This window comes from Musca vetustissima, unplaced genomic scaffold (genome assembly GCF_032173495.1).
Source record: "Musca vetustissima isolate MV318-11 ecotype Yass unplaced genomic scaffold, APGP_CSIRO_Mvet_v1 utg25722, whole genome shotgun sequence".
NCBI lineage: Eukaryota > Metazoa > Arthropoda > Insecta > Diptera > Muscidae > Musca > Musca vetustissima.
The window spans coordinates 57786-72637 of record NW_026887153.1 but is presented as its reverse complement, the minus strand read 5'-3'; the positions used below and the strand labels follow the sequence as shown (position 1 = coordinate 72637).

General features: G+C 36.2%; 1 protein-coding gene across 1 annotated transcript in view; it reads right to left on the bottom strand.

Moving 5' to 3' along the window:
• Positions 1-380: 380 nt before the first annotated feature.
• Positions 381-14852, bottom strand: part of LOC133334749 (leishmanolysin-like peptidase) — a 60554-nt gene continuing 46082 nt past the window's right edge. The window contains exons 3-11 of the mRNA XM_061543077.1: positions 12632-12662; positions 5122-5204; positions 4878-4989; positions 4407-4792; positions 4115-4340; positions 1419-1606; positions 1222-1354; positions 924-1083; positions 381-853 (exon numbers count right to left, since the gene is read on the bottom strand). Coding sequence (XP_061399061.1) covers positions 381-853; positions 924-1083; positions 1222-1354; positions 1419-1606; positions 4115-4340; positions 4407-4792; positions 4878-4989; positions 5122-5204; positions 12632-12662 — 1792 coding nt within the window. The remainder of the gene's footprint in view (positions 854-923; positions 1084-1221; positions 1355-1418; positions 1607-4114; positions 4341-4406; positions 4793-4877; positions 4990-5121; positions 5205-12631; positions 12663-14852) is intronic.

The following is a 14852-nucleotide window of genomic DNA, read 5'->3' as shown; positions in this document are numbered from 1 at the left end:
TTATTATAAATAATTGAATGTTAATAGTTTGGAATTTTTTAATGAATGCCCACAGCACACAGTTTCTATAAATCGACAATTGATAAATTAAAATAAAAAATATAAAAAAAAATCCATTACTTACGATAATAATTCAAAAATCTAAACGCTAATCACAAAAACAAAAAATACACACATATTTCCTAAAGAAATACAATTAAATAATAAAAAATAGATACACTCACACATACAGATAATATACACATACATATATTGTATTTATCTACTAACTAACCTTAAATGACAATCAAATCCTAAAATGTAATATGTACATTTGTACTAACCTATACATAACCAGCTAACTATGTACTACGTTATCTATACTCTATTGTCGTCCGAACCTATCGTCGCCTATCCGTCACCACGACAATTGCTATAGAAACTATAACTACAACAATTGGCTGATGGTACCAATTGAGAGCATTCAATGCACTGGCACCACATTGTAGATAATCTCGAGGATATTTATTTAGCGGTGGAGCTTCCTCTCTCAAACGACATTCTTCATCGCGGGCACCAAAATATTCACCACACATTTCTTCACATGAAGGACATATGAGTGCTCCGCGGTGTAACCAATCATTAGCCGATATACTTATCGATAGTTTTTGCCCGGGGAAATAACAGGTGTAACTGTAATTTCCAACGAAAATGTGTAGACGACCTTCGCTGCAATTGTAGCGATAGCAACCCGAGCCCCAATGTTGCCATTCACGTGTGTGATGGCAATTGCGTTCTTCCCACATAGCATCGCCGTGATCGAAACATTTCGATCCCTGGCCATAGCTTTCGAGGGCGTAGTTCTTTTCCGCTTCTGTAAAAGGGAAATTAAAAATGGAAATTAGTATAGTTTTTAAAATACATTTCTGTTACGCATAACTCACTTGGATTATTTTCCACAAAATGACAGTGGGAACCACGTATTGTAATATTCTTATTGCGCCATGTAAACTCTTGTATATAAGGACAATGATCGGCCAAGGCCACAGAGCCACCATAATATACTTCATCGCCATCTTTTATGTTGCTAATGCTATCAAAATTCTATGATATAAAAATACAAAACAATTTTAGTAATATATTAAAGCAGTGTTTGTGGTTTGTTTGGGATACAAATGATATTTTGTGTTAAGATAGTCCTGGAACAATCTCCTATATCTTAAACAATTTTGTTTTACTCACCTGATACTTTTCCGGCAACTCATAATTGTGTCGTATCAAATTACACAATGCCACCGAGTTTCGATCATCTGTACACTCAGTTTGTAAAGGATCTTGTTTGACTTTTGAGCAGAATGGATGTATTGAGCGCCCTCTGTATATAGCAAGAACAAGTTTAAATGGGTAAATTCAAAATAAAATGGGTATATCGATATTACCTGGCATTATTTAATTGTATCCAATCCTTACAGCTCCGCATAACAAAATTACAGCCCAAACCACGACCCCATGACAGCGGACTTCCCATACTGTAGTTTGCACGATACCATCCCGAATCTTCCATTAATGCTAGGGTAATGCGTGAAAATACTGGTGATTGGGTATGGGTACCAGTCATAGCCTCATTCTGAAATACAAGAATACGAAGATTATGTTGATAAAAATATATAAATCAGGTTTAAAGTTATTATGTTTATAAATTAGTAGACGTCGACTAATTTGACCAAATTGGGCTATTATGAATTACAGGAAAATAAATCTTTTAAGCTTCAGTTTAAGGTCCTATTTAGGATGACACCGAAATAGTTTCTTTGCTAATTGGCGTCCTCTACGTTTCTGTTGATTTTTATATCCTCCGTCATGTTTTGAAAGATACATTTTGATTGTCCTATGAGCATTTCCCACTGTTATGGTTATAAGCATGCATTTCGGGTCTTTAGAGGATAAGTTACCATTCGGCAGACAATGTAATATAATCATTTTTGATATAACCCCACATTTACGGAACCCAAATAATCAATTTTAGGTATTTTCAAAAAATTCGTAGTCCTGTCACTTTCTATACACCTGCAGGACTAATACCCGAAGCAAGGCCAAACTTCTCAGCAGCGGCAATGGTATTGGTCAATGAGCTTGGAAAGAGAGACTGACTAGACCACCTGAAGAATTGAAACATTTCTGTGGCACTCACGACACTCACAATGAAGGAAAGATGACAGAACTAATTTCACAATTAACGACGGGGTCCCACAGGGTCATATGGTCAATAAGGAATACTGCCTTGAATCAGGAACCACCGTATTCAACGGAATTAGCACCGATTGACTTTTGCCTCTTCCCAAAACTAAGGACACCGGTGTAAGGAAAATGTTTTGTGACGATTGAGGAGAAAATTCGAAACAAGTGCTGCGCATTTCAGAAGTGGAGCAAGAAAACAGTTTATGTAGGTTGAGGATGTCTCCGGAATAAAACACAGGTTTTTATAAGGTATATGTCTTTATCAAAGAGTTGCCCAACTTTGGGGAGAAGAAGATGTTGCCCTATAGACCCATCTTAGGATTAAAGGTAGGTTTGGAAATATGTTACGATTTACAAAGTTTGGATAAAATCAGACATTCCATTAATTTGATGTTGGATTAACAAATTTTCAAAATATTTGCACTTTGTGTGGAAGGTACCAGAAAGAGTGGAACAATATGTCCAATTTCTAAGCATGATCTATGAAAAGTAAATATATTACCATATGTAAAATTTGGATGAAATTGCATATTCGGTCCGATCCGTAAGAGATTTACAAGTTTTCAAAATGTTGACCCTTTGTGGGGGATGTACTAGAAGGGATGGATCGATGAGTTCCAACTTGCATTAAGTTTGAAAGAAATATTACGATGTACATATGTGGCATCAAATCGGACATTCCATACCATTGTTATTAAAATGTTGACCCATTTTGAGTAAGGTAGCAGAAGGAATGTACCGATGGAAGGTACTTCCTTGGATTCTGAAACGGATTTGATCCAAAGAAATATGGGGTGGTTCTAAATCTCACGTTTCATTTCATTAGCCACCACGATAAGGCAGATTCCCACAGTTTACCGGACATAGACATACGGTCATGAATTAGACCACTAATTTCTTGGCAACACAGGCCTATCAAGCAGGGTTGATTGAGTGAGAAAGCTATTCGAGAATAATCCTCTAAGAAAACTCGGCACCGATAGAAACATCTACCGCGACAAAACTAGAGTGGTTTTAACATAACTGAGCCGATGGTGGTGTAGCCGACTCAATTGAACACTAATTGAGGACACGGTGGATAATATCTGCTCGGAGTGTGTAATGGTGCACATGACACGCTTACTCTGCTCAGCCAAACCTATTCACCTAACCCCATCTTCACTTTGGACACAACTGTGACCTTTTCAACTTGGAGTTAGAAGCAAAACAAGATTAGAAAAGAACTCTGGAGAGGTCCAGAAGTAAAAAAGAGGGTATCTGTATCAACAAAGTAAGCTAGAAGGATGGGTATCTACCACCCATAGTCATCCAGAGGTAGGTAAAAAAAAGAGGGTATCAACAGGGTAAGCAATAAGGATTGAATAGTATTCACACTGAGTGTGTATTATTAGGTGCAGAAGATCATATGCTCCAGACCTCAATTCCTATTTGGTGCGAAATAATGGCATGGTTCATAACCATGTCTCGAATTGAGCAACAAACCCACAACCTGCAAAGGGTCGCCGATTTTTAACTTGGTGTTAGAAACAGAACCATATTGAACTTCTTTAAAAGCTGCGATAATTTTGAAAACTCTGAGCCGCGTACTTCATGGAAATATGACAGATTTTTCTTCATTTGAATTTATATTGAAATTATAACGAAATAACTGAAGTTTAATCGAATATTCAATATTCGAATGTTCGACATTTGATAAATTCAAGGTTCCGGAGTCGAGCTCCATACTCGGAGTCTAAAACGTACATTATAAATATGTTTTTCTCATATTGGTTTTCTCGACACCTACAATTTCTTCCCTGGTGTACACATACATTTGTTCAACGTTTGGAAATTGCGTAAAAGCTAAGTAGGCGGCAACATTTATGTTCTCATGAAAACCAAACCACTTCGTACTTACCTCCAAAATACGTTTCTCCCAGTGAGTCAAGGCGGTACCCTCACCACCTTGATCCTCCAATTCGGCACCCTCCAATTTATCACAATTGAAATGTTTACGGACTTCGGCAACAACACGTGGCGTAACCATCATATCAATGGTTTTATTCACATGACCACCACGGACCGACCAATTCGTACGTGTTATTTTGCGTATCGTTGTGTTACTCCATTGATGGATTTGGAGACTGCAAAGTAAAACAAATTTTACATAAATAAAATTATAAAATAACTTTAAAAATGTTAATACATACTCTTCATTTAAATGCGGTTTCCCCGTGTCCGGATTTCTTGGCGTTCTCGGATTACCATCATCATCACGGAAAAATGCAAACAAACTAACCGAGAAACCCAGAGCATGAAGTATTTCATGTTTCACTGTCGATATCAGTGTATGCAATTCCTGAGGTTTTGTACTAATACTGTCGGGGCAAAGATTGGCATGACCGGCAATTGGACGATCTAGGGTAGCCTCTTGTTGGCAATGGGCAGCGTAGGCCACTGTCAATCCCTTGTGACAACGTTCTGTTTGCCGTGCCGAGACGTAAAATACAAAATCGGTATTTTCAATACCATCACCGGCTTGTGTCGAATCATCGACACGACAATTTTGTCCAGTGGCATTACAGACGCGACAAACCTTTGAAAGAGACGAAGAAACGATTAATGTTTATGAGTTTTTTGTATTTAATGACTATTATTATTTTCGTTTGTTTTCAACTTACATCCAAATGATCTTCGGGTACTTGAACTTCACCACACATGGTCACCGGCCGGCAGTTGTCTATACAGTGGGTTTGACCATTTTTAACATAGATTTGTGTGCTGTTGCATTTTCTGTAGAAGAGGTAGATAGATGTGATTAGCGTCATTTAATATATTTAAGAGAGAAAGGTGATAATTAGGAATTTTATGTGTAATGTATCTAGGACGATCTTTCGAAATTTTACTTATTTCAAAGATCCTTACCTATTTAATCTTATAGGTCCCTTTGTTTGTCGCACCATTAACGCTTGTTCCCAAAATTTAATTGCCTCTGGCAGTACAGTGTCCTGAAATAAATTAAAATAAATAAATTAGTTCATGTTATATTAGTTATATATAATGCCATGTTCTGATGAGCATTCGAACAACGTAGTTCGCTCTCAGAATTACGTACATGAATTAACCCGTTCATACAACACTATGCTTAATTCATGTCATCCGATTTTATTTGTTTAAACTTTTTGTTTCTTGTTTTACACCAAAATTGTAACATAGCACCGAAAATATATATGGGTGCTATATCTAAATCTGAGCCGATTTTCATTAAACATATTATTCTAGTCTTAATTAAGTACGAATTTCGTGCAAATCGAAGGATATATAGGGACTTTGGTGCACCATTTACATTAAATCGGACGAAAATATATATATGGGAGCTATATCCAAATCTGAACCGATTTTCAGGAAACTTGACACACAAATTTCGTGTAAATCGAAAGATATATAGGGACCGTTTACATTAAATCGGACGAAACTATATATGGGAGCTATATCTAAATCTGAACCGATTTTCTCCAATTTCAATAGGGTTCGTCTTTGGGCCAAATAAGTGAACTGTGCCAATTGTATGTTGGTTTGAGATCGGTTTATGGTCTTGGAAATTAGTACCGAAGTGCGCGAAAAGATTTGAAAGTGTAGATAGTCTTGAAATTCCGAATATTTGAAGAAATGTAAAAAATCTACAGACTCGAGATTTGGCTCTGCAGAAAATTAAAGTTCTATGATTCTATGATTGGTCGATTACGTCCTTCTATATGGCTTAGTTTTCTTATTAGTAATGTTTTGAGATGCATATCACAGCCAAGAGATGTTATTTCGAATTACCCAGTATATGGATTCTTAAAAATTTTTGCAAGTATAAACTATGCCATTATAAAAAATAGAACGACTCTCCTAGTTCCAACAATACCTTCAATGTATTAAAATTTACTGCAAAAAATCTTACAGTTGGGAGAAGTCGCCCATTCTCCGTCGTTAATAGAAATTGGGCATTCTAAAAATGTCAAGACTTAATGCCAGTAAAAAAAATCAAAAATTTGAAGGAACCGACTATATGATACCCTTGTAAATCTAAACTGATTTCAACAAAACATAATACACGTCATTCTATATTCAATACAATATGCTATATCGTATATATGGAAAAATGCAGGGTCTTTGATGCACCATTTACATAAATTCGGGCGAAATTATATATGGAAGCTATATCTAAATCTGAACCGATTTCAACGAAACATAACATACAGTATAAACTCGATAATCCGGACTATTCGGTAATCCGGACTGCATTTCACAATTCATTGCGTATCCTACAATCCGGATTGTTTGCAACTTGATAATCCGGATTGTGTTCAAACATTATATATATTGCTTTTTTATTGAAGTCGTAGCAAATGAAACACTTGTTTCAGCATGTGGGAATCATAAAACCGTTTTTCTGCCACCAAACACGACAAGCCTTGTACAACCAATGGATCAAAATCCAATAAGAGTGACAAAAATGTACTATAAAAAGTCGCTGTTGTGTGAAATGATAAATGCTGATAACGAAGATTACACGCAATTTTTGAAGAATTTCAATATTAAAATGTGCTGCATTTTGCTAAAAAAAACTCTTGGGAGAAAGTGAGTGAGAGGTTACTAAGATCCAGCTGGAAAAATCTGCTCAAGGAAGAATGGGATTCTGAAGATAATTTGCCGTTGTCTGTGCTGCAGGAAAGACATAACTCTGATGAAAATATTGAGGAGACCAATACGACCTTTATATCACAACTAATTAAAAACTCGTTTCAAATAAACATTAACAACGAAGAAGTTGAGGCATGGATTAACGATAATAACTCGACAGTGTCAGATATGTATTCAAATTTCTTCAGAGGATGAAGAAAAGATGCTGTTCAAAGTTAAGAAACGTCAATAAAATGGGCTGAAGAAAATAATGTAGGCATAGAAAAAGTTTTTGTTCTTCATGAATTGCGGAAACAGGCATTAGAAAAATGTATATCTAATTCGAGGCAAACAACTGTACTTGATTACTATGCCAAAAAAATTAATACCGACTTATGTTAACTTTGAAATATATATTTAATTTGCCTGTACTTATTATAGTTTTGAAATGAAGTTATTTTTTATTAAAACCAAAAACTATTTAAAATAACACTAATTTAATACATATTTAAAACATTTGGAAAAAACTCGATAATCCGGAAATCTCGGTAATCCGGATTTGGGTCTGCAATCAATTATCCGGATTAACGAGTTTTTACTGTATGTCATTCTGAACTCAAATGGGTACGCTATGCCAAATTTCGTCTTAAATCATGAGAATTGTCCTTTAGCCAAATAAATGAGCGTACAAAATGTCATCTACATCGGATCATTAATACGACCACTACTTTGACGGACAGCCACTTCGTGATTTGATTATGGAATATATGAAAAGGATTAAAAACATATCAAGTCTGTATGTGGTATTTTATTAGAATATCTATTGGTATTTTATAAGTCTATTGACTTAAGACCTATCGATCTTATATACGATCCATTAAGAAGGTCCAGTGGACTTCTATAAGAAAAACCAGTGAGCGGAGTGGAATAGTCAGACGGTGATAGTCGTGAATATCACTGACATCTAACGTTCTGGGGATCTATATTGCGAACCTGAGTAATATGCGATATTTGCACTCTCTTGATCGAATAGATGTTAAAAGCACCTCTTCTTAGCCTGTTTTACACACAAAAGTCGTGGTTCATGTGAACCGCTTAATATTGACCAATCATTATTCCAACTATTACAATTAGTTGGCCAGATTCTTTTCTACCATAACGTATTTGTAATTTTCTGTTTATAATTGTGGCTTCTAAAGCAACTAAAAATGAGACAAAACTAAAACTTTCGACCCATTTTATCCCATTTACCTTTACTGTCAAATGTTGCAGTCTATGCCCTTTTGTGTATAAATATATATAAAAATCTGTGTTCATTTGACCTGCTAAACATTGACCGATTGTCATGAAAATGCTTATTCCTTGGCTATATCGAACCTACAGGGTTTCCCATATTCGACGGACCCAAGTTTTTTTTTTTTTTTTTTAAATCAAAGAAAAAAATAAAAATTTGGCGGTTGGCAATGTTAATCATTTAATTTATTTTCCAAGTAGATTTGTTTACATCAAATGTCCGCCTCTGGCGTTGATAACGTATTGTGCCCTTTTTGCTGCATTTCCATCGTTTTTGCCAACATTTCGGCCGGAATAGCGGCTATTTCTTCACGAATGTTGTCCTTGAGCTCTTCTACGGTCCTTGGCTTGTTAACGTAAACCTTTGACTTCAAATATCCCCACAAAAAGAAGTCAGGCGGCGTCAAATCTGGCGAACGCGGTGGCCAGTCCAAATCACCACTTTTCGACATCAAACGGCCCGGAAACAAATTCTTCAGAAAATCGATTGTTATGCGACTTGAGTGCGGTAGAGCGCCGTCTTGTTGAAACCAGAACTGCCTCATACGCTTTCGACGAATAATTGGCATCACAAAATTGGTCATCATGTCGCAATAACGCTCCTGATGGTAACTGCATGACCATTTCCATTTTGGAAGAAAAACGGCCCAATGACCGTTTTCGCACTAACGCCGCACCAAACTGTGACTTTATCGTCATGAAGAGGCACTTCTTGAATCTCCTGAGGATTTTCAGTGGCGTAAAAACGGCAATTTTGCTTATTTACGGTGCCATTCAATGTGAAATGGGCTTCATCGGACATGATAATTTTGTTCCAAAATTGCTCGTCATCTTCGGTCATTTCGATGACTCTTTGGGCCCATTCCAATCGACGAGGCTTGTCCGCAGGCAACATTCTTTACGTCAATTCAATTTTGTACGGGAACAAATGCAAATAAATGCGAATAATCCGTTGTAAAGTGGTCCGAGCCATGCCCAACTGCTGAGAACGGCGGTTTTGGGATGTTCTTGGGGACCTCTCAACACTGGCTCGTACGGCAGCGATATTCTCGGCCGATCGCCATGGTCGACTTTTATATGCCCTCTTCGGACTAGAAAGAGCCTTACCAGTCGAAAATTTTTCGTATAAACGCTTAATGGTGTTCTTAGAAGGCGCACATCTCACATTTTTTAATGTTTAAAAACCACGTTGAGTTTTTTAAGCGATGTGACATCTCTGTCAAAAGTTATGGCGTTGCCAGATGGGTCTGTCGAATATGGGCAACCCTGTACATGCAATACGGGACGATTGGTATATAACTATGGCACGACAAATTATAGTGGACAGACGGACGGAAACACATATACTAAAAAACGGGTCTAGGACTAATATTTCGCGGTTTTACAAATTCTTGGGGAGAGTATAAATATGAATCTTCTATAATTATATATTTTATATTCTATTCTTTAACTACTGATTTACTATAAAAAGACAAGTAGGTCTATGATAATAATAAATATTTATCTTCTATAAGAAGACCTATTGAAGACCTTCCCAGCCTTACATAAGAATAACATTTGGCTTTCTATATGATAATTAACGAAGATTTTGTGATGCTCTATAAGAGGTCCCTGTGGTATTCTATAAGATATGTTGGTCTATTATAAGATTGCATTTTGTAGGTAGGGGAGACTGGAGCACATTCGGCACTCTTTTAGGCCTCAATATCTCTGTACTTATTCAACAGATATAAAAATATAATGGCTGGTTATTATCCTCTGATACTTAATTACAAAAACTAGTACCAACAACATTTGATAAACCAGTGAGAGGAGCAGTATAGTCGGACGGGGCCGACCATACGATACCCTACACAACTACCACGGAACTCTAACTTTTTGCGAATGTATATTCCGAGCCTGGGCGATATTTCGTGATACTTGCTCCCTCTAGGCCGATTAGAGGTCAACAGCAAATTTTTCTTACACTGGCATATTTTCCGAATATTTGTAATATTCAATACAGCTCTTCTAATTAATTGTCTAGATTCACTTCACCGTGGGTTGTGTTGTGATGTTCGGCTTATCATTGGCATCAACTCGAAAAAATCACAAAAAAATTATGTATTCGGTCCACTTCATTCCATAATTATAATCTGATCATAACCGAAAATTTTAGGCGTTGTCCTTGACCATAACTGGTACCTCATGGAACATTTCAAAGCGATCAGTGCTATATATCCGCCCTCTAGCGTGGTAATGGGTTACTAAATAATATCTGAGTACATAAGCAACGGTAAATATTTAAGTGTAACTCCCACATCCGAGAACATACAACAATATAATTGGTATCAATTTAATGGTCAGCCACTCCTCTTGGATATACTATCAACTTCTCGGGTCTATGTCCTTTAGGAGTAAATATATACGCCATAGAACCAAATTTTGTAATTTTTCACACAGAAGTCAAGGTCCATTTGACCCGCTAAATATTGACCGATCTTTATCAAAAAAGGCATGTTTATTCTTTGGACCGATCCCCTTCTCTCCATGTAAAATTCACGATGTTCGGGCCATAATTACGACCTCTGAAGCGACCAGAAAAACCGACAAAAAATTCATTTATAATACCCTGACAACATAGTTGTGTAGGGTATAATAATTATTAGTTAAGGGGACCCCCCATTCTCGGGGTCAAACATTTTGTTGATATAATTATAGAATGTGCCTACAACATTTCAAATGAAAATCTCAAGAACTCTTGAAGATATAGCCTATATTGTGTCACCATCACGTGACGCGTTTTTCTCTATTTTTTGCGAATGGCGGGCACGATAACTCAAAAACTAATAACCCAATCGAATTTTTACACGTTTCTCTGTGAGTGTATAGCTATCGTATGAACTAGGATAAAGCCAATCTGTGAAGATCTTCCTTATTTTTTAACTTGGGTTTTGGTAAAAAAATCGGCGATTTTCCAAAAATATTTTTTCAAAGGTCCACCATTTTCTTAATTTTACAGCGAAGTCAATAATCCTAGCTCATACGAGAGCCAGACATGTACTCTTTCTAACACCGTTGGAATTTTCGGCTTCCGATGTTCCAGTGAGGAGTTATCGTGCCCGCCATCAAAAATAAGAAATTTTCTTTAATTACAAAAAACAACAACAAAAATTTTTTGTAAATTATTTTTCTTCTATTTTAAATCTTCAATTATATGTGTGTAAAGTTACAAACCTTAACAAGCATTGGTATTGATTTACCAGCCCATTGAAAATCTTGAAAAATTAAAATCGAGAATGGGGGGGTTTCCTTAAATATTTTTACAGTTTTGTCAAAAAAGTCAAATTCTCCCCTAACTGGGGGTAGCTTCGACATTTGACGGGGCACATTCGGCACCCATAGGCATAGCCTGGCAATTATCATTGCTATCAGTCCGGATGGAATTCAGATCCTGTAAAGCTTCTATTTTATTTTTAATATGCGACTCAATGTTTGAATTTTAAGGCTATATTTTCTAGCGGCGGACTTCTCAAGGCTTTTAAGGATTATTTATAAAGACAACCCCTTATATGGCCGAATGTACGCCACTTAAAATGCCAAATCTATCCCAAAAGTTACTTTCTATAGTTTAACTCATATTTTTCTATCAATCCTCTAAAAACATTATATTTGTAATTACTTTTATAAGACTAGACATTGTAATTAACGACGTTCCATAACATTTTAAAATTTTTTTTTTTTTTGTTTTTTTTTTTTTACAAAATACTTATGAAATGGAGTGGAAATATTACAAAAACATCTGTTAAAATCCAAAAACTCGTCCATAATAAGCTTATTAGCTAGAGATTCCAAACTGTGCTACAGTTATTTATTTTGATATTCGATACTTATGGATCAAAGCTAGTGATTTACAATGAGAGCTTCATATCGAAAACGCCATTGCAGAATATGTCCCAATCCGAAGGTGCCACAGACTCCCCTAAGCCTTCAGACCTTCTTTGAGAAGGCATCTTGGTCTCTTGCGTCTTTCACAAGAAAATGTATTAGACTTCTATAAGACGACTTCTTCTTTTCTATAAGAAGGCCTCTTCAAATCTGAGTACATTTGCAGATGCACTCAGATTTGTAATTCCCTAAATATCAACCAATTATTACCAAAAACTATTGGTGTGTAGTGTACAGAAATTATGGTCGGAGTGGCAATTATTATTATTATTATTATTCCATACTATAATTAAAGTTCTCCCCCACATCGATTCTACAGCCTTGATTCGGCTAGACTTGGTCATTAATATGCAGTTTCGTATTCCGTATTCGCAGGTGTTGTTCTGTATATCTGCGAAATTGCATTTCTTTCGTACTTAGCTACCGATTGACTTACAAAGAAATTTCTTTCTTTAAAATTCTGGTGTAGGTGTTATAGGCTATCACATGATAGCCGCCCATATTATGCCAATTTTGTAATTATGCTAATAACAAAAAATATACTTACATTGATCAGAATAAATTTATCCGTGTCCAAGCTAAAAAAAGAAAACAAAGAAAGAAATTAGTAATGTTGATTTTCAATTTCCTGTCTTACAAATCATTCTTGTAAATTGTTTTAGCCGGCCGGCTAATTTTTATGTAGAAAGTTCAAAGTGTTGGTCGTGGACGTCGTCATTCTTTGTCAAAGTCTACAAGTTTTTTACAAGTGCTAGACAATAAGAAGTTCTATGGTTCTAATGCTCAATTCTTGGCCAATTACATGGTCATAATATTGACAGTGGCGACAGATCATAGAATTGCAATGCTAAATGGATTTTTTTGTTCGTTCGTTGAGGTAGCGGTTGGTCGGTCAGCGGTCGTTCGTTCTAATGTCCAATAGAACTTGTTGCAATTCACATGCAACAATAACCTTGGAAAGACAAGTAGTTAGCCAGCCATACGGCGTAATTTGTACTCTATGAGAAGACACGAAAGAAAAACGTTCTTACATAGAATCGTTCTTTTTGCCTCTTTACTTCTTCTTCCTCTCTGGTCCTCTCTTGGCGATATAAAAATCTTTAATTTTTAATTGCATTGATGCTGTAAATTGAAGCTCGCCATGCCACACCACGCCATCTCCCCACACCACATACTATAGTCGAGACAAGTGTTCATAGTCTGCTCCGTGGTCGTGATAGTCGGATATTGATACTGATATTCTCTCTGGCCATTTGTCCGGCCGCCATCCATTGTCCAATAAGTTGCTGTTGATCTGGGCAATCATAAATGGTTTTTATTATTTCTTCAATTCGTTTTGTAAACTATTTAGTATTTCTTTTATGAAATGAAATCGTCGGAATGAAAATTCCATTGCATCGCTATTGCTGGCTATTGTGATCGGATGAGCTTAAATTATTTTAAATGATTTAATTGCCCGTGATGAATGATGAAGAAATCTCGATTGAATGAAGAGATGATATTTTGTGCATTTTGAGATTTATAGAGATTAAACTATTATTGCAGAATAACAATAATCTTAATAGCCTCATAATATTTAGCAAAATATTTTATGGACATGTTTTGTTGGCTGATACACACTGACCCACACAAAGACTGCATTGACATATGGCGACGTTTTAATGTACGTCTGTTTCTTTAGATGTAATATGCTACCCATTAAAAAATTATGGTGTAATAACCTGAGATTTTCACACAAAACAGAAAAAGATTTATTACGTTTAAATTATTTATTGACGTTTAAAATGTAATTTTAATATGCGTTTTATGTTGAAGTAGTTTCATTAGGATGATTGGGGGTTGGTTTCCATTTATGGCCTAAGCGATGGCCTAATTTGTAAACACGATACAGGCCACAGTTATGGACCAATCTTCACGAAATTTTGCATGTAGGATGGGTTCTGGCCAATGAAGACCCCTATTGTTTTTGGAAAAGATCGGTTAATATTTAGGGGATGAAATGGACCAAAAACTTTATTTTTGTCGGTTTTTCTGGTCGCTCCAGAGGCCGCAATTATGGCCCAAACACCGCTAATTTTTGCATGGAGAAGGGGATCGGGCCAAAGAACAAGCATGCCTGTTTTGATAAAGATCGGTCAATATTTAGCGGGTTAAATAGACCCTAAATTTTGTGTGAAAAATGACAAAATTTGTATTCTATAGCGTATATATTTACCATTGAAGGACATAGACCCGAGAAATTGATAGTATATCCAAGAGGAGTGGTTGACCTTTAAATTGATACCAATTATATTGTCGTAGGTACTCGGATGCGGGAGTTACACTTAAATATTTACAGGTGCTTAAGTATTCATATATTATTTAGTAACATATTACCACACTGGAGGGCTGAAATATAGCGCTGATCGCTTTGAAATGTTTCATGAGGTTCCAGTTATGGTCAAGGACAGCGCCTAAAATGTTAGGTGATGATCAGAAAATATTTTTCGGATGAAGTGGACCGACAAGTTAAATATTTGTACTCTTCGAGTCGAAAGCCGAACATCACAACACAACCCACGGTGAAGGGAATTTGGACAAGTAATTAGAGGTACTATACTGATTATTAGTAACATTTGCTGACCTCTAGCTAGTCAAAAGTGTGCGAATATCGCGAAATATTGTCCAATCTCAGTATATAGAACGACAGAAAGTTAGATTTTCATGGAAGTTGTGTAGGGTATCGTATGGTCGGCCCCGTCCGACTATACAGCTCCGCTCACTGGTTT